The sequence below is a fragment of the Aureobasidium namibiae genome, assembly GCF_000721765.1.
Source record: "Aureobasidium namibiae CBS 147.97 unplaced genomic scaffold scaffold_32, whole genome shotgun sequence".
In the NCBI taxonomy this organism is placed as follows: domain Eukaryota; kingdom Fungi; phylum Ascomycota; class Dothideomycetes; order Dothideales; family Saccotheciaceae; genus Aureobasidium; species Aureobasidium namibiae.
The window spans coordinates 64,874-87,604 of record NW_013581177.1 but is presented as its reverse complement, the minus strand read 5'-3'; the positions used below and the strand labels follow the sequence as shown (position 1 = coordinate 87,604).

The 22,731-nt window shown below is 49.7% G+C and overlaps 9 protein-coding genes across 9 annotated transcripts; 6 read left to right on the top strand and 3 right to left on the bottom strand.

Moving 5' to 3' along the window:
• Positions 1-1,575: 1,575 nt before the first annotated feature.
• Positions 1,576-2,622, bottom strand: M436DRAFT_68323 (uncharacterized protein; the record flags this gene model as incomplete). Its single annotated transcript, XM_013566986.1, has 5 exons — positions 1,576-1,762; positions 1,807-2,063; positions 2,168-2,215; positions 2,270-2,389; positions 2,599-2,622. The coding sequence occupies 5 exons, from the start codon at positions 2,620-2,622 to the stop codon at positions 1,576-1,578; spliced, it is 636 nt and encodes a 211-aa protein (XP_013422440.1).
• A 2,063-nt stretch (positions 2,623-4,685) lies between these two features.
• Positions 4,686-5,386, top strand: M436DRAFT_68322 (uncharacterized protein; the record flags this gene model as incomplete). The annotated part of the gene is made up of 3 exons (XM_013566985.1): positions 4,686-5,015; positions 5,132-5,248; positions 5,291-5,386. The coding sequence occupies 3 exons, from the start codon at positions 4,686-4,688 to the stop codon at positions 5,384-5,386; spliced, it is 543 nt and encodes a 180-aa protein (XP_013422439.1).
• Positions 5,387-5,887: 501 nt separating this feature from the next.
• On the bottom strand, positions 5,888-7,409 carry M436DRAFT_68321 (uncharacterized protein; the record flags this gene model as incomplete). Its single annotated transcript, XM_013566984.1, has 3 exons — positions 5,888-6,482; positions 6,532-7,262; positions 7,350-7,409. The coding sequence occupies 3 exons, from the start codon at positions 7,407-7,409 to the stop codon at positions 5,888-5,890; spliced, it is 1,386 nt and encodes a 461-aa protein (XP_013422438.1).
• A 2,683-nt stretch (positions 7,410-10,092) lies between these two features.
• Positions 10,093-11,257, bottom strand: M436DRAFT_9237 (Mur ligase; the record flags this gene model as incomplete). The annotated part of the gene is given in 3 exon segments (XM_013566965.1): positions 10,093-10,277; positions 10,327-10,529; positions 10,542-11,257. Coding segments are annotated over 3 exon segments (1,104 nt in total), but the record flags the coding sequence as incomplete, so codon positions are not given.
• A 660-nt stretch (positions 11,258-11,917) lies between these two features.
• Positions 11,918-13,223, top strand: M436DRAFT_86575 (uncharacterized protein; the record flags this gene model as incomplete). Its single annotated transcript, XM_013566983.1, has 5 exons — positions 11,918-11,983; positions 12,029-12,825; positions 12,879-13,015; positions 13,061-13,153; positions 13,201-13,223. 5 exons carry the CDS (start codon positions 11,918-11,920, stop codon positions 13,221-13,223), a joined length of 1,116 nt encoding a protein of 371 aa, XP_013422437.1.
• Positions 13,224-13,974: 751 nt separating this feature from the next.
• On the top strand, positions 13,975-14,595 carry M436DRAFT_11014 (uncharacterized protein; the record flags this gene model as incomplete). Its single annotated transcript, XM_013566966.1, has 1 exon — positions 13,975-14,595. A coding segment is annotated over one exon (621 nt), but the record flags the coding sequence as incomplete, so codon positions are not given.
• Positions 14,596-15,820: 1,225 nt separating this feature from the next.
• On the top strand, positions 15,821-17,293 carry M436DRAFT_68318 (uncharacterized protein; the record flags this gene model as incomplete). Its single annotated transcript, XM_013566982.1, has 1 exon — positions 15,821-17,293. One exon carries the CDS (start codon positions 15,821-15,823, stop codon positions 17,291-17,293), a length of 1,473 nt encoding a protein of 490 aa, XP_013422436.1.
• A 778-nt stretch (positions 17,294-18,071) lies between these two features.
• Positions 18,072-19,124, top strand: M436DRAFT_32454 (uncharacterized protein; the record flags this gene model as incomplete). Its single annotated transcript, XM_013566969.1, has 4 exons — positions 18,072-18,257; positions 18,317-18,421; positions 18,479-18,891; positions 18,953-19,124. Coding segments are annotated over 4 exons (876 nt in total), but the record flags the coding sequence as incomplete, so codon positions are not given.
• A 1,933-nt stretch (positions 19,125-21,057) lies between these two features.
• On the top strand, positions 21,058-22,687 carry M436DRAFT_68316 (uncharacterized protein; the record flags this gene model as incomplete). The annotated part of the gene is made up of 2 exons (XM_013566981.1): positions 21,058-21,139; positions 21,198-22,687. The coding sequence occupies 2 exons, from the start codon at positions 21,058-21,060 to the stop codon at positions 22,685-22,687; spliced, it is 1,572 nt and encodes a 523-aa protein (XP_013422435.1).
• Positions 22,688-22,731: the final 44 nt, after the last annotated feature.

Sequence of the window (22,731 nt, the reverse complement as noted above, 5' to 3'; positions counted from 1 at the left end):
GCTCTACACAGCCTTTGGTGATCGAAGAAAAATCGATCTATCTCAGTCCTCATGTCTGTCACTGCCTCAACGCTGATTGAGACTTGATCAACATAAAGACCACTACCTGCTAGAGTCCCAAAACAATGAGCATACCCAGTGCATAGACGGACAAAATGCACTGAGTGCCTCGCAATCATCGTTCGTTGGTTCTTTCTCTTGGTCACCCGAACCCTCAATGTCAAATCACCGAATGTATTTGACCTCAATCTTCCAAAACCAGAACACAACCTCACCGGCATAGATTCTGTCGTTGTTCTTCGGTATGCCCTGATCAGCGCCAATTTTTGCTTCTTGGCTACAACCATGTGTCCCCTGATGTTGTTGTGCCTTTTACTACTGAATCCAACCCAGAGATGTCCCGAACTTATGCTGCTGTGAGTTGAAATGCGGGATCCGCTCGTGGTACAGACGCATTGATGATGATGCACGTGCACATCGCTTTAGGTCATCAGTAGTATTCACTGTGTGGAGGGGATGGATCGACCTTTCGGTAATTGGCGTTGGTTTCACCGCTCTTTCTCTGGTGATGTCGGCAAGTGACAATTGTTGATCGACTGTTCGTTCATGCCCAAGTCAGTGGGATCGTTTGAACGAAGACTGTTCTATTACGAGAGTAGAAAGAAGGCTCTCGATAGTCCGTCCGTACGAGACCTTTGCATTGGAAGACGTTGATTGGTTTCACGTGGAACACGTGTGTAGTTCCGTGAGAGCCCAATATACCATGATTTGTGATGAGGGACCGAGTAGCCTTCGCGCCGACGCATCATTCATATACACTCTCTTGATCTCGTCCGATATGACCCACTCCGAATACGACAAGACGACACTATCGACCCACGTAGATTCCATCACACAGACTGTACAACAAAGACAAAGCAACGTTGATGGTGTGACAATTTACTTGGTGGCTAGCAGACCTACCAACATCATCCATGCCGCGTTGTAAGTTGGCGAAGAAATTACACTATCTCCAAGCCACCTTCTGATATCCCGGGACATGGTCATCTAGGAGTGGTAGTGTACTCCCGGTCCACTCGTCTCTGACACGACAGAGTCTGTCTGCGTCGCCCCGTCTTAGGGACCTTCCAGGAAAGGAAAGCAAAGCCAACCGTGAGACGAGATCACCCAACCAAAACTTGTCGTAACCGGATCCAGTTGATAGCGGGCAGTGTGTTGACGTTCCGTGATTCTGCGAGATTAGATCTTCTGTGAGCCATAGTCTTGCAATGCATACGTATACCAGTATCATCAGCATATCTACTGGCTTCATAGATTCTTGTCTCGACCGTCTAGAACATGTGGCGCTGCGATTCCAGCTTCCATACTTTAATCCTGTGTTGATATTTAGAATGAGGCATCTCGATCAAGGGGATAGGATCATATTGACGTTCTACTTCTCTTCGGCAGTAAGGTATTCTCCCGATCCGCAGACTACATGGGGTAGCCGCTCATCGTGGGTGGTTTCTTTAGCATACTCGGACACACCACCCCCGATAAGTTCCAATAATATACATGTGCATGTGTCGCCGAATCTTATCTTGCCATAAGGACAACTCTTGCCGACACCTTGATCAGAGCATTTTCAGCAACCTTCGCTAGCATTACGAACTCCTGTTGCTGTTTCAACCCGCTCTGAGCAATCTGAAACGTCCTCTCTCTGAACCTCTTGAATCTTGTGGTGGATCGAAAGTGGTAGAGCCAGTCTATGCAGACAGTCTGTCTTGAAGCTATGACGTTGGAATTATATCAGCGAGCTTGACGCACCTGTCGACAATCTGTACCACACCGTCAATTTCCTGCATTGTCATCGCATGGAGTTCCATCACATAGAGGAGATCTCCTAGATACTCTAGGAGCTGAGTCTGCCCAGCAATCTGGCGCTGGAACAAGAGCCAAGCCGTCCTTGCGACGAGGTTCGCATTGCCAGCTGCGAAATTGGGATTACCCGTCTCCCGAATTCGCCGATGTATGTAACGCATGTGCAGAAGATCCTCTTCGTCCAGAATCAGTTTCTCGAGAAACTGTACGCATCGTCCACACGCATAATTAGAGTATTGTGTCCTGTATTCCTCGACCTTTTCGCAAGTCAGTGTGGGATGGTGGAACAGATCTCGAATTCACTCACGCAAGACTTTAGTGCCTCGTTGCCGTGATATGTGGTCAGCAGATGTTGCTACCAGTATGTAAGTATTCAAGTGTGTTTGGTCCGGGACACAAAGTAACCTACGATGAGGATGAAGAACGATCCGAAAAGCTCATCCTCGTAGACTTTCGCCTCTTTCAAACAGCCTTCGTAACCGAAGATTCTCAGTGTGCAGAGACTATGGAATGCTCTCAACCCTTCATTCTAGGCTCATTAGTCCAAAGCGCTTTTCCATCCTTTCACCCATACCCGGTGAATCCTGGTGGGCTGAGTGTGCCGAAGAATGAATATGACACTTTGATACGATCAGACCATGATACGAAAGGATTTGATCAGCATCTGTGCATTGCCCACTTCAGACGGACCGCGCAAGGAAAGGGAGCGACGCCAATGTCAAGGACATGTTATCTGACCAACAGTGGTTGCAGCTCGAACATGATTGGTCGTTGGCCGGCCGGTCAGCGTTTTGTGATTCTGCAAGAGAATATTGTCTGCGAGCCACATTCTGGCGACGCATAAGAGTATCAGGTTTACTAGCATATTCGCTTACTTTGTAAACATCTGCACCTAATCCTACAATTCTGTGGCCAAGCGATTCCTAGCGTCTCAACTCGAAACCATGTTGACAATTGAGCACGAAGCAGTTCAAGCAACGAAGCAGGATCACGTCGAAGTTGCGTTTCTCTCTTGCAGTATACCCGATGCTCATACCCACATGGTAGCAGCTCACCAAGGGTGGTATTACCGGCATATCCGGACGCACCACCACCTCTGAGGTTCGATAACATATACGTGCGCTGCTTGTCATAGTATCAGCGCGATACAGCATCTGCTGGATCAGTAGTCCCACTGTCTAAACGACATGTTGCACGAGCCGAACATATGACAACATTGCATAACCATCCACCGGATTTAAGAAAAAACAATCCACTGACCAAAACAGTATGAAGAGAGGATGACGCTCATTGATTCGAAGTATCGTGAGCAGCATTATACCGCATTCTGTCCCTAGCTACATGCTCTATTACATGGGCCCCTTGCGACACTTGATAGATCATACAGCGAATAACCGCTAGCCCCGTACATGCCTGCTTATCATTCAGGACTTCAAGCGGAAGATCCGATATATATCCGTCCTGCCCCCAGAAGGACTGCTCGAGTCAGCGCTGAAGCGAGAAGAGACTTTCTTAGGAGTGTCAGTTTCGATATCTTGGAGGGTTTGTTCTAGACGATATACCTCTGTCGATGCGTCAAACATAGAGCCTCCAGCATGAATAGATTCCTTTTCTGGCTTGGATGAGGGTGGGCCACAGAAGAAGATGGACAGGTCGAGATGAAGTCAGAAAAGTTGCATGATGTTTGGTCGAGTCTGTGAAGTCCAGCTCCAGAAGAGGCAGAAGAGCATTTTATGTTGAGTTTGCCTGCCCAAGTTCTGCTATCGCAGTCTGAGAATCAACCGCAGTCGCTCAGGATCTGTCTTTATACCTGGGGGTGTTGGAACTATCGCTATGCGGATGCACCTATTCGCTTAACTGCAGGTACTACTGAACGCATGCAAAGACTCCACAAACATAATCACTACAGATATAACATTCACACTAACATGAGGCGAGTGACAGGTAGTGATAGCTACAGGAGACAAGGCGCGGGACGTTCGAAATGCCCGAGGCGAGGGTCTAATCGTATTCTTGCATGCGGTCATGAGCACCATCAATCGTGGAAGAATATCTGAGCTGTGCCAAACTTGGCTCAGAGTGTTCCGTACACCAGTGACTAGCTACGCGTATGTGATTGACTGTAGTGATGGGACCAATGCCTGGTTATCACATCTTATCTATTATAGCCTGGTTCATGTGACCCGTCAAACATACCATTGCTAGGTCAGATACCCCACCCCAGAATCGAGCATGTTGGGATCGCCAGGGTAATAAAACTAATCTTGAACACTTCTGAAGCAGTACTGTAACACGACAAATCCCTGGAGCAGAGATCCATGTTCATGATAGAGCCAGGATATCCTAGCTTGTGCCAGCTTATGCTGTACCTACTTTTCAGTCAGTCGTGATCAGGAAGTAATGAGGTGGGGGACGAAATGGACTTCGTGAGAGACTGGTATTCGTGTGGCTCGAAAGGGTTTACCATAATCGAAGAGTAGCTACTTGCTAGGGTATATAGCGTGGTGAAACCCTGTGACGGTGTCTCTTTTGCATCGCCTCACGGCAGCTAGTTCTATAACGCCTTCATCACTGCGAAAAAACCTCCAGCCCACTGTCTCTGATACGGGTACATCATGAGTTTCGGAGACAAGGATTGAAGTCATACTGCGAGTCTCGAGATTGGTAGTCTCGATCCACTTCTCATCTCTCCCTTAGCATGGCTCGATCGGAATCAGAGAGACACTCCATCTGGCCTTCATGAGGTCGAGCTGTTCCCACAACTCAGAGATAAACTCCTGAGGCATTTCCGGTCGCGACCTGGTATCGTACTCATAGGGCGAAAGATGGCGAGCACTGGTGTAGTGCCAAGAATGGGGATGGAGCTCGATGATCGAATTGAACTTGACAGGTTCGCAAATGTCCGTCCGTCTGTCCACTCGATGGATCATGATCTCGTTCGACTGAAGTTCGTGGTGGCGATGTGTGCGGCCGATGCCCCAAGCTTGATGTTGTTCATACTGGACCAAAGTCGCGCCGATCCGCAAAAGCTCTTCTTCTGTGGGAGCGGCTGTGCAATTCAGAAGGGGAACGGCATTGTGGATCTGATCAGGAGTTTCAAGTACGGACGTCATTTTCGGTTTGACTCGAACCTTTTGGATATTGGTCAGAAGAACGTATGTGTAAGGGATTGAGAGGAAAAGGATGAAAACACCGAGTATGAATTGCTGTCTTGGGATTTTTGCACCCCCTCACCGCACCGGCCCCACCTTATGACTGTGAGGGAATTCAGCGAATCAGAAGACGCCACGAAGCGGAGGAGGTGGAAGGTGATTGCTTATCATCTGTGGTCGACTACCTGACTCTTCTTCTACTGCACCTGATCTCGGTGTGGACTTCTCTCTTCTTGGTATGTCATCTATCGACAGCTCTTGTGCATTTATTCGGACAGGTGAACGCCTACCAGGAGAGTTGGTACGGCGCGCTTGGGATGCACTCCGCGAAGCAGAGTGCGAGGAGATCTACAAGAGTGTACGGATGCGCATGATAAAGAAGGATATGATCTGCTGACATGCATAAGGAACTACACAAGTTCGCGTTCCTGGTTTTGAAAGACAATGAGAACGTAGCCAAGTTGGTTTGTCGAAGAGTGGCTCAAGGTAATATACGACAAAGTCACATGTGCAGCCCTTTCCGATCCGCGCTAAGTCCTGTCCTGCGCAGAGTAGTGAAAACATCCATGCAGCATACACCAACACCGACCTCCAACCACCGGACAAGCTAAGTGAAGCACTCGCGAACTATGCAGTCATCAAAATTCCCGAGACGCCTGACATCTTGTCGTTCAGCAAGGGTCTGACACTCAAGGCACAACCGATGATCTTCATCCCCTTGCAAGATTGGAACTCAGATAACGGATGTCCTTGGGAGGATGAAATCGAGGCAGGCGAAGGGGTGGCTTTCTTGGGCTCCGAACCAATACATTTTCCAAGCTCTGGAGATTGTATCTTGATTGCGATCCGCCTGCATCCTTCTTAGACTGGCTTCTTCAGATCATGTCAATCAACACAAAAGTATTCACAAAATCCGATCCATCAGCGTAGCGACCAGGTACTTCTCCCAGCGTTGGGTCAGACGAAGAGTGAATCATGCCTTCGATGCCGCTTCGAGGCGTACATGAGGAGACTAGTGGGAACTCAGGTTGGGACTGTATCCATGGACCTGGTCGTGGGATATTAAGCGAGGGAGGTACTGCTGGGTCGAAATTTGCACTGCCTTTGTCTCGATGTGACTGTGCTTTGAGGACCACGTCTGACTCACCTGCAGGTACCGCATCGAGTGTAGGTCCTGCACCTCCGTTCCGTGGTTGAATCCAAGGCGATTCTCCTTCGATACATGGTGAATTTATTAGGGTGATGGTGCTCGAACAGCCAAGATAGGGACCCTTAATTCGATGTCTTTGAGACCTGAGTGACGTTAGCGACTTGGCCCAAGTAAGGGAATGGACATCCCAACCTCTCTCCAAGTTCTCGAGTAGCTTCTTTGCAAGTGGTTCGAATTTCTCTAGATACGGAGGGATGACTGCAGACTGCTTGAGCTTTGACACTTTGGCAAAAATCTTTTCCTCCGAATGGTTTTTCATCCTTGTGAAGGATCAGTTTGGAATAATGATGCGCAAGCTTACAAACTCACCATAACGGGGGTGCTAGCAGCAGTATGCTTGGAACATTGTCAGCAGCGACAACTATATTACGTGCTGTACTACCATATGTCCTCAGCTTCCTGACACCCTTGCTGCTAATGAAATGTTTCCCAGCCCACAGAGTTATCACAGTATAGGCCAGAAGCTTCTTGAAGATGTGACGTTGATGGGTATCGCCCTCAACCTGTGCGAAGGTATCCGCAAGTTCAGATATGGTTGCCTCAGAAGAGTCGTCTGAACTTCGTGTGACCATCGATGCCCTCTCACTCGAACCGGCAAGAGCGGTAAAAGTACAGCTTGACCTGATCCAGGCATCTTTGTGTATCTCAATCGTATCCACTATGCTCTGGATGCTGCACACAACCTTTTGCCAGGCTTTGTCTTCTGCGAGTGTATCGGATTGTTGGAAGCTGTGAGTGTCGTTCACTAAGTCTGTTAGAGTCGATGGCGATATGATCGGGACAGCCTGTGAACAAGTCTCATTTTCGTCATGGGATGGTTCATCTACATCGAGATGTCCTGACGCTCGTGGCGCAGCAAGTTGCTCCACACGGCAGGGTGCTTCGTCTATTTCTGTCACATCCGAGTTCGTCGAACGTGACGCAGTCGTCGAACCTCGAGATAGTCGGAGTCGTTTCGCAGATGGTGCTGTGTTGGCAGAGACACGAGACCGCTTTGCTTGGCCTGATGGACGAGCTCGTCGTAATTCCAGCCGCCCTGGCTAAATGGGGCGGATTGCGCGGTCCACAACAAGAATCTATCGCTATGTCAAAGGTGGAACGAAGATCCGCTCTCTCTTCGCACGAACCTCTTCGTCAGTCAACCTGTCATAGTCCGATGTCCTCAGACGCTTACAAAAGCAGTCCATGACGGTTGGAGGAACAGACTTTAGCGGAGAAGTAGGACGCGGGGGACCAACCCCTTGAAGTCCACTAGCTATGTCAAGAATGGAAACAAGTTTGCAATCTTGGCACCCACCGAGCCTGCAAGCCCCTATGTCATCACTATGCTATGATACCCAAGGATTGCCTGCGAATCTGACATGCATTGTTACATAGTTTTTGGTGGATAGATGGTACGTTATCAACTTTTTAGTAGTCTGAGCATCTACGATCCTCGCGCCATGCGTCAGTCGACTTATGACTGTTTGAGCTAGGGAGATGAACTACCTCAATTTGCCCAAGATCTCGCGAAAGGCTCGACGCGCGGACTACATGCGCATTCGGTTCGACAGCCGTCGCCTCGCGAGAAATCTGACCCAGAACCGCAATATGCTGTGCCGAGATGTTGTCTCTTCCGAAAACGAGAAATGGTGGATGCTGTTGCTATCGCTAGATCTTCGAATACCGGATATGTGAGTTTACGCTTGCCTTGTCGAGAGCCCAACACTCCTCGACGGAAGGTGGACTGGCGCTATCGCGTGTGGCCACTTCTTCAAACCACTGAACATATTCGACATTGATCTCCAACCAGTATGCTCCGCGCAAGTCAGAAGCTTCCCCAATCTTCCGCAGTCTTTTAAAGTCCGTCGCTTTGCCTTTCACAGCAGCCAATCTGCCCTCGGCGATCAGAACGATATTGATTGCAGGGGTCAATATCAGATGAGCACAATGTTCGATGTGTATATTGTTGAGATCAATGTCACGATGAGCGAGATGTTGATGCTTGCGTTCATCGCAAAAACACTGCAGGTGGTAGACGAGCACATCACTGCATCAAGTCAGCAATGGCCCGCGTATTGAGGAGGAAGTTGAACCTCTCTGTAGGACATCCGAAGTTCGCGCTGTTTTCCACGATCACTTGTTCAGACGGAACATTCATGGCGACTCCGAATTTCGGCCAACAATTCGGATCAATGTTTGAAGGAAAGAGGGAAGAGTCAGTTCCAAGATATCTGCCCACCAGTGGGTGGGTGATGAGAGCCTGCCCAGTCAGGAGTCCCTTTGGTCCTGGAGACTCCTATATCCCGAACGCGGAAGATGATTGATGACAGTCTCTGTGATATACCGCCAGGGGTAGCTCAAACAGTCACGCATGTGATTCGGGAAAAATAACTCTTGGGTCTCAGGGTGCCGTAATTTAGTCACCCTGCTACAGTATCCGCAAGAACGTGCTGATTGTGTTCGGAATCTACGGACAGGGCGCTTTCTGTGTTTGATCTCCATCCCTAGAGATATCAAGCGCTTAGCAGAACAACAGCGCACCAGACCTTACGAGATCACTCCCTGAACGTGTCGAACACGTGCACGCCTTCGATCGCCGCTTTTGTCCAACGGAAAGGTCCGTCCAGGACATGCTCGTTCACAATCCATTAGAGTTATGAATGACAAGACGCCTCTGTTTACCGCTGCATAAGCTGCGACCATCTAAGATCTCCGACTCTTATGTCTGGTTGGGTCAGCCAGGAAGAGACCAAGTCGGCGGCAAATCACAGTTTTGTTAACTTCCACTACATGTGCATTGTTTGTTGATGCGGCAATTCTGTACGCCTGGTCTTCTCGATCGCTTGATGACAATCATGGCACGCGAACTTGAGTGGTGGACGACACAGGCTTGACGCGAAGCCCGTTTATGCACTCCTGAGTGAATCCGACGCTTACGATCGGTTGAAGTGCTTGTTGTCTTCATCCACTTTTACCTCTCTAAGACTGTTGCGCCAGCTCTCTTGGTGGATAAAACTATCTGGCTAACACTTGGGCCCAAGTTGGGAACATAAACCGCGCTGGAGCTGGACCAATACTTCGATGTGACTGCAATCCTGACAGTCCTCACGACATTGTGCGATCACTGCTAGCCGTCGAGGAATATGGATCCGGTGACCGGTGACTCGGATTGCCTCAAATTATAGCACACACAGTGCTGAGGCCAGGCATTATAAGATGGCGAGCAGCACAACCAAGGCAAAAGCTACTGTAGAGCACATATGAGTGGCAAGAATGCTCGTTTTGATCAATCTCTGCCTCATTTCGGCGTGCTCTTTTGTTGAAAGACTCCCCTCGACAATACGGAAGATCAATCAATCACCGCAGGTTGTTCTGATGTTCCGAAAGACTAAAACATGCAATCAGTTGGCGTCTCGTTCCATCGTGTGCATCTTGCCATCATCATTATCATTATCCGAAAGCGTCGTTGATCTCGTATAGTATCAACCTGACATGTGTTTGAAGCCTCTCGAATCTAGTTGACTTCGAGACAGAAGGTGGTCGTGAGGTTGGAAGCACTGCTGACCTCAAGAATCACCATCTCCTCGCTTCTCAAGCTATTGTTCCCTGGCACTCAGCTTGCGTGCCTGGGAATAATGGCTTGTGATCAACTCGTGAACAGTATTTGGCTGTGTCTTCATACGATGTTTGATCAGCTCTCACCTTCATACGACAACATTTGCGCGCTTTGCGACTGATCCCAAAAACGTTTGGTCTGTACAAAAGAAGTCTTCTATCGGAGACGCTCTTTTAGTAGGACAGTCTTCCAACACGACGGGCTGAAGAGAGTATCCTTGAAGTTCAATTGTGTCACTCAGATGAGTCAAGGATAGAAAGAACACCACTGACAAGATGTAAACTTCCTAAGACCAGAACTTCAGCCCCACAAGCATTGCTCGCCAATTCCCCAGCCTTACGAAGCGCCTGTGCGATTGTATCACAAATGGAAATTGTAGACCGTTCTTCGAATACTTCCCAGGTCGATCTGCAACCCTCTAGAACGTTTGGGTTGTAACGTTTCTGCAGATTTCTTTCTTTCTCAACTGTCAGCGATTACATAGGACGGCAAAGGGACACACCTACCATTACTGTTGATATCGTCCCTTCCCGTGTTATAAGACGTAAAGATGACGTGGTGGACAAGTATGTCGTTTTTCTTGAGATGGTAAGCAACACAGCGAAGTAAATCGTCGACATTCCTCCTCGAAAAATGACTGAAGATCAGTATTCTAGTCGGATTATGTATCGCACTGCTTAGAAAATCAGACTCAGACACATATTCATGCCTATGGACTTACAGTCTAGAAATCCTCTCGGCGAACCATTCGATGGCGTGGGATACGCCCGATGCGTTGTGTGCTCCATCGATATACAGTTGAAGACCATCCTTCTCGATGTGTTGGAATCGGCCTGGCCAGATAGGGTCTGGGCAGCTAGCCAGGAGCTCAGCTGTCGATATCGACTGCCGGACACTATTAATGTTTGCTTCGATGTAGGTGCTCACCAATGCCAACGCGAGCGAGCAGTTTGTCTTCTGGACTTTCGGCATGCCTGGGACCGTCATCTTTTCCAGCATCTGGTTCGGTGTGATTATTTCCAGCGTAGTGTTTCTCTCTAAAGCTCGTTCCCGGAGGACTTTTTCTACCGACGTCGTTTGGGGACTTGAGAAGGCTGGCGCTCCCTGTTTGAAGATCCCGCTCTTATGCCAGGCAATGTTTTCAATGGTAGGTCCGAGTAGGTGTGCGTGATCCTCGGCAATCGTAGTCACTGCCGTGGCGATAGGATTCATGACAATGTTCGTCGCATCATACTCGCCACCGAGATGCGTCTCATAGATCGCAACGTCCACTCCCTCAGAGATAAAGACATGGAAAGAAAGAAGCGCCAACAGCTGGAGATATCGTGGAACATCTAAGTCCTCTGAAGATTTCTCCGGCAACTTGTTCCACACCTCGAAAAAGCGCTTGGCAAAGAGCTCTTCTGAAATTGGTGCACCATTGATTTGAAATGATTGACCCGCTCCAGCCATTTCACCATATCATCTGAACCACGCATCTCAAGCACACTCGACTTCGGGGCGGCTTTTCGCGAGTTCAAGCAACGGACAGCAGCCTACCATTCGGTTAGAAGGCACTGCGATTTGTGTCTTGCCATTTCTGTGTCCCGAGAGTTGCTACGCACCTGATAACTTTGATCCATGGAGGCAAGCGACTCCCCAAGTCTGTAAAATGTTTGGGATTAGAATTTGCTGGTTGTTCACTTCGCAATGAGATTATGTAGCCAAACACGCTAGACCGAAAAGGATCACACCACAATGCGGGGTGGCTCCTGTGCGGCACGACGAAGCAGAAATGCACCATGGTTGGAACCCCACCATGCATGAGCTGATGAGCTGATGACCAGAGTGGCGCGGAGCGCGCCATGTGATTTATATGTGGCTGGGCTCCATGACAACGAGACCACGATCCGTGTACCGTCTTTCCCTGATCAAGTGTCTTCTGCGCTAGCGCGTAATCTTTGGCGAATTTGCTGCGAGGCAGCAAATTCGCTTCGAGAAACGGCACAGTGGTCAGAATATGTATTCGCACCGCCTCTCCTCTCTCCGCACTGTTTATTACGAGTCAAGCTCAACCTGTGGCTGCCACGGGCGCGACTGTAGTCCTGGAACACCATCATGGCTACACGCTGCTTCTGCCAGTTTCTTCGCACGAACGATTACAGTGGCATTAGCGCCGATGAGGTATACATGTTTCATGATCAACATAGCACGGGCTAACCTTCCAAGTGGCAGATCATGAAGGGGGCCCTCGCAAGTCATCAGATCCAATCCGATCTCAGTCACGCTACGGAACAGCCAACTAGGCTGACGGAGTGCGAGCGACGAATATTGACTGACGAGGTAGTCGCCACGAGAGCGAGAGCTACGGTCGAGACGGATAGCGACGAGCCTGACCAGAGACTGCGCAGTCGTGGTACCCGCTCAGTCGTCCAGTCTGAAGGAGTTGTGCGATCAAGGAAGAGAGCACACGGCCTCGATCACATCACACATGTTCCTGCACAAGCCACTCCAGGCGATCCAGGTATCGCGGTACAGCCTGGTAATCTAAAAGTCGTTGCATCTATGGGTCAACGGGTTTCTGGGTCAAGAAAACGCAAAAGAAACCCTGAACTCGACACTGGAGGCTACAGAGTACACAACACCAACGAAGGATTTTTGAGCAAGCCAAGCATCGACGTCGAGCAACTCTTGGAAACATACGGCGGTTTGTCAGAACGGTCGGCGGCGGACTGGCTGTCCTACCCGAAAAAGTTTTTCCAGATGGACGATATCCCATCTGCACTTGGCAAAGTTAATCGCAGAGCGATCGACAGGGCCCTTTGCATATTTGGAGTCGCCGGGAGCTCTGAGCATCACAGCAAGATGATCCAGGTGGTGACGGCGTACACATTCCAGCAGGAACACGGTCGTAAGCACATCAATGAACCTGGCCTCAAGCAACTTCGCCAACGCGGAAGCAAATTCTCGACTCTTGTGCAGATGTTTGAGCACAAAAGTATTCTGTTGCTCATGCCGTGTACAAGGTATGTCGGTGTGTCGGTTGATTTGAATGAGCTACTGAAACCAGACCCGGTAGTCTTCTAAGGTTGGACAACGAAGCACTGGAACAGATGAAGTCACGAATGGAACTCTCCGATGACTTCGGTGATCTGAAACATCAACTAAATAAGCATGAAGTACTGGCTCAGAGCTTGATCACGTTCGTTAAGCAAGGTATGGAGTCTGGGACACGAAAGCAGGATCGGGCTGATAATCTAGTGCTTCTGTGTCATGTACCCGTCCGAGAGCAAACAAGTAGCGATGGCGCCATGGAAGTTGTCGTCAATGAGACAAGCTTGACACAAAGCCAAGGTATGCACTTGCCTTCTACGAATGACCTTAATACTACAGATTCACAGAGGTATTGCGCAACAGCGAGTGAAGTATCTTCCGAGGACTGCCACTCTAGACTACTGAAAGTTCTTTTTCTCTTCAAGGACCATCCAATCTCGAGAACAGCATTGTTTCGTGCGACACAATCGCAAAAAATGTGGGACAAGACTGGAAACGCTTCCTCGCTAAGTATAGCGGAGGCAAATTTTGATGAGGCTTGGACATCGGTCTTCTCGAATCGTTCGAGTCTGCAAAGCGCCTTGGAAAATTGTATCGAGGAAGGATCAATTATTGATCATACGCCTCAGGCTGAAGAAAAAAGCTATTCGTTAAGCCCATACCGTCAGGAAACATTACAGAAGTCCAACGCGCGAGAGACATTAGTGCTTCCTAGTGCCATGTTGGTGGCGCACATCTTCCCAAGGGAAGAATTTCTTGATCGAAGGTACGAACATACTGGATGTTTGAACTTCGTACTGACTATCATCAGTTACCACCAAATTCGCAAGCTTATCATGCCATACATTCACCTAGTACTCCTGAACGTGAACCTCGATGGAACCATGGATATGCCCAACATTGCGCGAGAAAGCCTAGTAGAATTGTATCTGGCTTGCTGTCGCACCAGAAGTCGCCAGCAAGTTTTCATGCCAGTCTTCTGCTCAATGACGTTATGCCAGAACCTGCCGGACTATCTCATACTAGCTATTGCAGAAGTCCAAAGCGTTGCGTATCGGGCTCAAGGTCGACTCGAAGACTCCAGCAAAATGATACAGCGAACCATCGAGAACACTCAGTGCGTAAGTATACGAGCTCACTGTCAAAGGGGACGACTAGCACTTTCTCCCGTAGAGAATGCACTGCTACGCGAATTGTACCAAGAAGCAGAATCGGCGCTTAGTGAGTGGGAGGTGAGGAGCGAATCACCAGCTCAACTCGAGTTACAGGTACTACGGATGAAGAATACTGTGGTTGGCAGAGTCTCGCGATACAAAGGTGATCTTGGACACGCGGCAGAATGTTTGGAGACGTGTCTACAGGGCGTTCAGACGGAGGTAGCCAGATACCACGTGGCCCATCATCTAGCCGATGTGTATTGTGAACTCAAGGATCCCAAAGCTGCGGAACGTGTTCTAGAGAAAGATATCAATCGACTTCAAGGAGAAGGAACTACGGCGTCAAAAGTAACGCGTCGATTGTTTCTTCCCTTTGCTGAGGCACTGATTCTACAGAACAGATGGGAAGACGCAGAGTCAAAGCTGACTGTTCTCACGCAAGCATTCGACCAGATCGCCTGCCCGGACTTCTCAGATCAACTAGGACATGTAAGATCAATCATTGGTCTGGCTCGCATTGCTCACCACAACTTTGATTATCGTAAGACCATCGAGAGAACGGAGAAGGCTTTAAATCTCGTAGACGAATACGAAACTTTCAAAGATCTTACATTCTACGGAGGATTCCTCCATCGACTCCAGGCGTCTGCATGTCGGAGGCTGAGGATGAATAGGGAAGCTAAGGAGAGTCTCGAGCACGCAGAAAGATACGATCAAGAACCAAGGCATTTCATGACTGGGATCGGTACTTATGTACTAGAATGGCTCAAGGACTCTGAGGGTATGGATGCTCAAAAAACAGATGCACCGGCAGACCATCACCCGCCGACAGGGCCAGATGTACTTGCCTTGCCGTGAGCATGAGAACTCTTGCATATGGAACGATGACCTCGTCTTTCTCTGTTGAAGCGTGCACTCACTATGATGATGCTGTGCTCACTGACGCTGCCTCGAAGCTGATCACGACGCATTATACAGAATTTCCAAACGTGATGACTCATGCGTTCATGTGGCCAAGTCTGCCACATGCGAAATAACGAACAATAACATCGGAGGGTTCTTCGTGTGAGCGCGATCTATCGATTCGAGACTAGCTTAAAGATCATGCGAGGATGGGTCGATTAGTCGATCGCATGATGTTCAGCATTGCTTGACGCGGACGACGGTGCGCTGTCCTTAGTGACTCTTCGTGCTCTGTGGTCTGGAGTTTGTCATATGTTATATTAAGATGATGCCTAGCGACTCCCAAGCCATGGCAGTACCAATTGTAGACCCACAGAACATTGGTGACGCGAGCACAGTTTTCTAGCTCAGACAATTTGACAACACTATTGTTTACTCAAGTAGACTAATCTTGCAATTCTCTGGTATCGCTAAATAAGTAAGCACTTGTTGACGGTATTCGAGGAGAGGCTAATTGAGTGCTCTGAAGTCCGTGCGTGCGACGGAAAGTCGATGCCGAGGGTCCAAGATCCCCCACCAATGAAATCTGCTTCACTGATAATGCTGAAATGGCGGCACCAGGACTATGCGAGCGCGGTCGGTCCAATCCGACCGCGTGCCGCAAGACTTCGTATCGAATCTCCATTCGCCCTGAGACCCACTGTATACTCAGCTCGCCTAGACGGAGGTATTGACCCATGATCTGTCGAAGGATAGATAGCGGCGCCTCAATGTAAGTGCTCCTATGCGGACGGGGCACAGCAGACCGCGAATTCTACCAGAGCTTGGGGTCATTGTATATAATCATGACGCTGCTGCTATCCATCGATCGCCTTTTGGTCTCTAGTACCGACTTCGACCTCGCGAAATGACCACCGCCACGCCATCTAACACAGTCTCGGGGTCTGTCAGCACTCTGACACCCACTGGGTATGACAGTTGCAACGACGACAGCTCAGTAGCGCACACTCTACAACTATCGCTACTCGAGCAATCGAATCCGCGTGGCTGGGTTCGCGCACTATTTTTCTTCAAATCGCTTTCTCACGTTGAACCTGGAGAGACCGTCGAACTCCTCCGCGAGGGATTGAAGCCGACCCTCCAGGCTATTCCATCGCTCGCGTGTGAAATCGTGCCTTGCGACGACGGGAAGAAACCGACTGGCAAGATCGCACTTAAGCACGGTGATTTTGGATCGCTTATAGTGAAGGATCTTCGTGGAACTGGTCTCGACTACGAAGAGTTGCAAGAGCAGAATTTTCCTCAATCGCGACTCGAGCCCGCTAGTCTTTGTGCCCGAGGTGTTTTCCCCTTGCCCAACGAACAGCAACCAGTATTCGTCCCGCAATTAAACATCATCGATGGAGGTTTTATCCTGACTCTACACAGCCACCATACAGTCTTTGATGCTCAAGGAATCAACGAGGTGCTGCGAGTCTGGGCTAAGAATTGTCATCACCTACAAGATAATACTGTCCACAGGTGCGATTCTTTGCCTGTCAGGTCATTTGACCGGACCGCACATAATGCTTCCCACGAGTCCACCGCTCAAATGGGTCGCCCAGAGCATCATCCTGAACTCATCGTCGCCCCCGAACCCATCACTTTTGGAGAGACGGCTACGAAAGACACGCATAGATCCCGAGTGTACAGACTGTCTCCTGAAGCTTTGGAACAGCTAAAAGATGACTGCTGTGAGGTTGGAAACCAGTGGACATCGACCAACGATAGGGTCACTGCATTGATCTGGCGCTCGGTGATCCGAGCGCAGGTTGACCTCGAACAGCTTCCGGACGACGACACATTGTCGCATCATATCATCAATGTCGATCTGAGACTTCGTTCAGAACCACCTTTGTCGAAGCACTACCCAGGATGTCCTATGAACTACGCTCGTGCGGCCATGGGCCTGAAGGATGTCTACAACTCCCCAAGCCTTGTCCCCATTGCCATCGCGGTCAGACAGGCGATAAACATGAGGACGTCTGAGTATGTCAAATCGCTCATTACCCTTCTTGCCAACGTTCCTGGCTATGATCACGTTGTGTCGGCTTCGTTCCCAAATCTGATGACGATCGACTGCCTGACAAGCACGTGGAACAAACTCGACATCTACGACCTCGACTTTGGCCCAAAGATTGGAAACATCGAAAGGGTCAGATTCCCTACTGGAGGGCTGTTCAATGGGCTCAGTATGATTTATCCGCAGGTCACCAGAGGGGAGGGTGTGGGTATGGAGATTGCAATTGGTTTGGACAAGTGTAACTTTGAGAAGCTGGAGCGGGATCCAGTCTGGTGCAAGTATGCAGAGCCGACAGATCATGGACATGACTGTGTGTAGCGGACAAAGGGATACCTTGTGTGTCTATCTCGAACGAGATCAAGTCGTCAAAACCAGATTGAGCAGCCGAGTGTACCCGCGGCGTTCTTCACTAATGCTTGGTTGCAAGCCTGCGCATAGACCTTAATCGATCAGAACGACGCCGTTGAATGTGCCGCATCGGGCTCGCTACCGAGAAAGCGACCCGCTGCCGATCGCAATCTTCTCCCCACTCAGTTCACGAATGATCGCGCCATCAGTGGTGTACGTTCTGCAATATACTTAACTCACTTCTTCATGTGCGACGCGTTTCGTCTAAATGCTAATGGCTGTTCAACGTCTGGGACCGACCCGTCTCTGGTGACCCATTACGAGCTGTAACTTTCACACAAGAACAACCCCAATCTCTAGGTAATTTTGAATACACGAATTGTTGTCAGGGCCTCTACTCCGGTTTTTTTCTGGCATCTTTTTTGACGCACGTCGTCGTCTCATTGGTACGCAAGGATGTTTGAGCTTCTCTCCCAGCCTTTACTAGATAGTCATAAGATTACGACCCGCTTTCGCCCGCCCATTCATAGGTATGCTACCCATTAGGTCACTTTGCAATGGGACAGAAGCGGCAAAGCTCCTTGCGATCCACTGTATACTACCGTCTCCTTATATCAAGCCGCCCATGATGGCGCCGTATCCTTTGAATAATCTCACGCACTTGATTTCGGCGAACCTCTCTCACAACTGCCAAAGATCCCACCACGAAGGTTGACTTTGCCCCGGCAGTCCTACAATGGTTCGATCGGTGACAGAACTATATGGAGATCCGCCCCCTGGCATTGATCTTGCGGCCAACCAGGAGATCCTTGACGACTCGGTCGTAGCAGTGCTTGCCATCCTCGCTACATTTGCGGTCGCTTTCCGTATCGTCGTCAAAAAGAGAAAGCGCGACCAATTGCAAGGTGATGATTGGTTCATCTTGATTGCTCTGGTATGATCATTCGTGGTACAACACAAAGGTCGGATGTGCTGACTGACTGGCTATCAAAGCTTGGAGAGTACGGCACATCTGCCTGCACACTCACCAGTAATTATTTCGGAGCGGGAAGACGCATCTGGGCTACCGACACACCATCACTGCGCAAGATGTCCATTGTAAGTGGTGCTTGATATGCAATCTCCGTGATAGATTCGTTGACTCGATGATTCCAGGCATTGTTCATCTATCCGTGGATCTACGTTGTCGCGACGGTCTGCCTCAAGCTCTCATTCTTATGGACGTACATGCGCATATTCTCACCCGGTACGATACGCAGCACGATAAGATGCAGAACGCTGTTCGATCGGTGCCTAGTCGCCTGCGCGCTTGCGTCTTTCTTGTATGCCTTTTCTGTCTGGTTACCAATGACGGTCGCCTGTCGACCCTTGAGCTATTTCTGGGATCAGTACACCGGTGCAAGAGGCGGAAAATGTATGGACTACCTGTCGATGTGGATAATCACCGGTATCTGTAGCGCAGCCCTCGACTTGGTAATCTTGCTCCTGCCGATTCCGAGGGTCTGGTCGCTACAAATGTCTTGGACAAGGAAGCTAGGTGTGATGGGCATCTTGGCTTTAGGCACATTGTGAGTACCTGCAACCTTCTTGATTTTCTATTTGTCTTGGAGACTGACCAGATTCCCGAAGCGCTGTGATTGCAGTAATTATCCGATTGGTTTACATGTCTCGAATGATACGCGAAACCGACATCATGTGGGCTCTGGGACCTGCTCAGATCTGGACATCGCTTGAGCCATCGTCGGGTATCGTGTCTGCATGCTTAATCACAACATTCCATCCCATATTGAGAAGCATTCGAATCATCTTTCGACTCGAGGATCACATCAAAGGCAACAGATTGTCTTACCACGATAGACAAACGATCGGTAGCATGGCTCAACGCAAGCTTCCACATCCAAAGCCAAAGGATCAAGAGGACGATGAGGAGGAGTTGACACTTTATCATGACGTGAGAAGATATAAAGTGTCTGTCACAACAGGAACGTTACTGCAGGGCGTGCAGGCGATATCGCAGGAGGCTGTCGAAGAATCATCGCGGCAGGAATGGCGGGACTCCTCGCGAAAAGGTGCGCCGGATGATAGAATTCAATTTGAGACTAGCGTTGTCGTCAAGAAGGAGTTTTGAAGTGATGCCTGTGGGGCTCCACGGCTGGGAAAGTGCGCTACTGTACGGTTTACAAACATCATTGGAAACCACTACCATATCACATTCACTCCTGCGACCAAGACCCGTGTTTGCAGCGAAATTGACACTGATCGATGGCGGACCCATACTAAGCTTCTGCATGATGCATTTGATTGCTGATGCGAGAGCTATTTTTGAGATCTTCAAGATCTGAGTTGAGAATTGTAAATATCTGCAGAATTCAGAGGGAAGACCTTCCTGTCAGCACAGATACCATCGGCATCGAGCGCTTAGAGTGTTGCGCGGTTGTTGGCACAATCATGCCATTCTGCAAGCGATACACTGCTCGAAGCGTGCGGCTGGGACGTCCAGGATGGCTCGACTGCTGGTGGGAGCACTTCTTAAAAGCCATGTGTGATGTATCGCCTACCTCTTGGGTCGTGTTGGGTTGATCTGAATTGCATAGAGCAAGGATACACGCAGCAAAACGAAGATGCACCGTGTTACAGTGGTCGCAATGGTTGCAATGATGATCTGGATTGCGTCGTTCCTGGTTTCCGTGCTACTGACTTTGTTCGCTCTGGACGAGAAATGTCTATCCTCTATCCCTCTTCGAATGACGAGCGTACGAGATATGTGGGATCGGCTTGTGGTCTTGTTGCGATTGCTATTGCTCGGGGGCATAAGTAGTGCGCCTAGCCATTGACCTTGTTCCTGTTGTTCTCAGTACGTGGAGCCAAGCATGGGCAAAAATGCTATTGTTGTAGTCAATTCGTGAAAGATGACCTCATCACGATGAGTCATGATCGCTAATCTGCATCCGGTTCTGCTGCGTGGGTTGAATGAGGACTGTAGCTTGAGCTTCGATCATGCTGTGACAGGCCCTGCATGACATCCAGGTGCCAAGGCGCACTGCCACCACAGCATAGGTGACGCACGGGCTTTCTCCACAGTCATGCTGCCGCCCACGATAACGGCCTTTCTCACGAGCTCAATTGCAAAGAGACACCACGGTTTGACAATGTGTTCGCGATTTCGAGGCGAGCAGAATGCGAAAAGGAAGTCGGGACGCTATGAATTCGATTCTGGGGTTTATTTTGAGATGGCACCTCATTCGCCGAAAGTAGTTGTTGTAGTTGTTGTGCTCATCATGCTGGGTTGTCAGTTAGCTTGCTCGCTGAAAAAGGTTGGACCTTTTCACTAGGATAGTTCCATTCCCTACAAGAAGTCGCATAGACTATATCTTTGATGGGATAAACTACGACACAAAATCGTTCTCTGCTGCTCGTTAGCTCCCGACAGGCTACAAGGTTAGTATGGCCATATTTAGGGAGCCTCGCGAAGAACAGGGTCTTGGTCACAGCAACAACGGCGTCAGAGATTTTGACAGGCAAAACTCTCTTTCTAGCGTCTTGCAGCGCTAGCGGTCGTGGCCTGTGAGACTCGAATCCTGTGGGGACACCTTTCGTACCAGTTTCGCGACGCTCGACGCCTTTTTGATGTTTTCCAGCTGTTCATTCTCAAGGTGGTCAAATTCGGAGAGCTGTGGTCTTAACGCCTATTTCCATCAAACTCTGGTCGACAATTGTCCGCTTCTATAGCCAGAATGAGTGCTTCGGACAGCAATGGCTTGCCGCCAGGTAGCGACGCGTCGACGCGGCCAGGTCGCGAGAGCGGACGCAAAAGAGGTGCGCAACTACGCTGCGCCGACGAGACTCATGTGGATTGTACACTAACTCAGCGAAGCGAGAAATTCTACCGGGACTGGGGCGCGAGTTGCAAAGCAAGCGCGAGCCGTCCATCCTTTCTCAACCCCGGGCCCCCCGGTACGGGGGTCTATCAGTGATGTGATCAACAACTCAGATGCTTCACCGCATCCGGGCGTATGGGAGGCCGTGAACAAGCAGAACGCCACCCCAATCGCCTCACCAAGTTTGGCCAAGAGCGAGGAAACCTTTGCGCAGCTCGCAAAGAATGTTCTGCTGGAACATCCAGAGGGTCGCACCTCTGAACAAATTTCTATAGCAGTCCACGAGACCGGTATAAAGGGAAAGGATCTGAGCGTGATAAAGCCAAACGTCAGCGCCGCCCTGAGCTCCCATTCTCGTGGTGACAAAGCTATCTTCAAGAAAGGCCCTCAAATTGAGAAGAAGCAAATATGGCTCTTGAAGAACCCGGATAGTTCTCCCCTTATGAGAGACGAAACGTTGGAAAGAATCTTCGCGTCTGGCGGACCTGATACCACCGTTGACGCAGGTACTATTCAGGCGCGTGGATCAGGTGAGCGGCATAGCACAACCAACGATTATGTCTCTGTACTTGGGGAGCAATTAGCCGAAGAACATTCAGAGACAGACAAAGGCGACGCTGCGACACTTCCAGACGCTGATTCGGTTGAGGTTACCCGGATGATTAACAACGTGATCGCAAGTGCAGGCCAAACTCCGCCTCCAGGCGCATCGGATGGACCGGCTGCAGCACTAGCAGTTGAGCCAAGCCAACACCCTCATCTGCATGAGTTGCAGCAGGATGGTCTGCCTTCAGTTGACCGGCTGGAAGAATCATCAGCTGCCGATCCTCAGCCTTCTGTGCTCGAGTGTGTCCATGCTGTCGGTACGCCCTTCTCACCCCCTCCATTCACGACGGGAGAGGGTACTGTTTTGGCACCGCAACGCGTCGCTGCAGAGACTGAATCCACACGTCCCGCTCCCATGGAGGCACAGACCGGTGCTGTCGCTCGGGATGTCTCCCCAGAGAGAGCCCTGCCTCTTCATCTAGCGGCCACGATTGGTATGCATGTCAAAACTTTCATTGACTGCCACCAACAGCAGCCGCTAGTTTTTGAAAAGTACCTCTCGTCTGGCAATCGAAGCGATGGTGACGCACAGGCAGCTTTCAAGGATATCGTAAGGCGGCTCGGGGCAAACACGACGCTGGAGCCAACAATCTCGCAGCCTGTCAATACCTTTCAAGATGCCCAGCAAGCATTAGACGATGTCAGGCGAGCAAAAGCTATTGAAGGACATATTGATGTGGCAATCGTGGATTGCAACATAGTGCAGGCCGCGATGAATGCTAAGATCGCTCGTCTTAGACATGTGGTCAGCGATCTCGACGCCTTAAAAGAGACGCTGCAGGAAACCAAGGGGCAAGCTGCAGCTAGTAGAGAATCTTCTGGAAGAAGAATCAAAGCTTTCATTGGCGGTCAGGACAATGACGGTCAAAACATCGATTAAGGGGAATCCCATGCTACATCCTGAGGGATGTTGTGATTGAATCT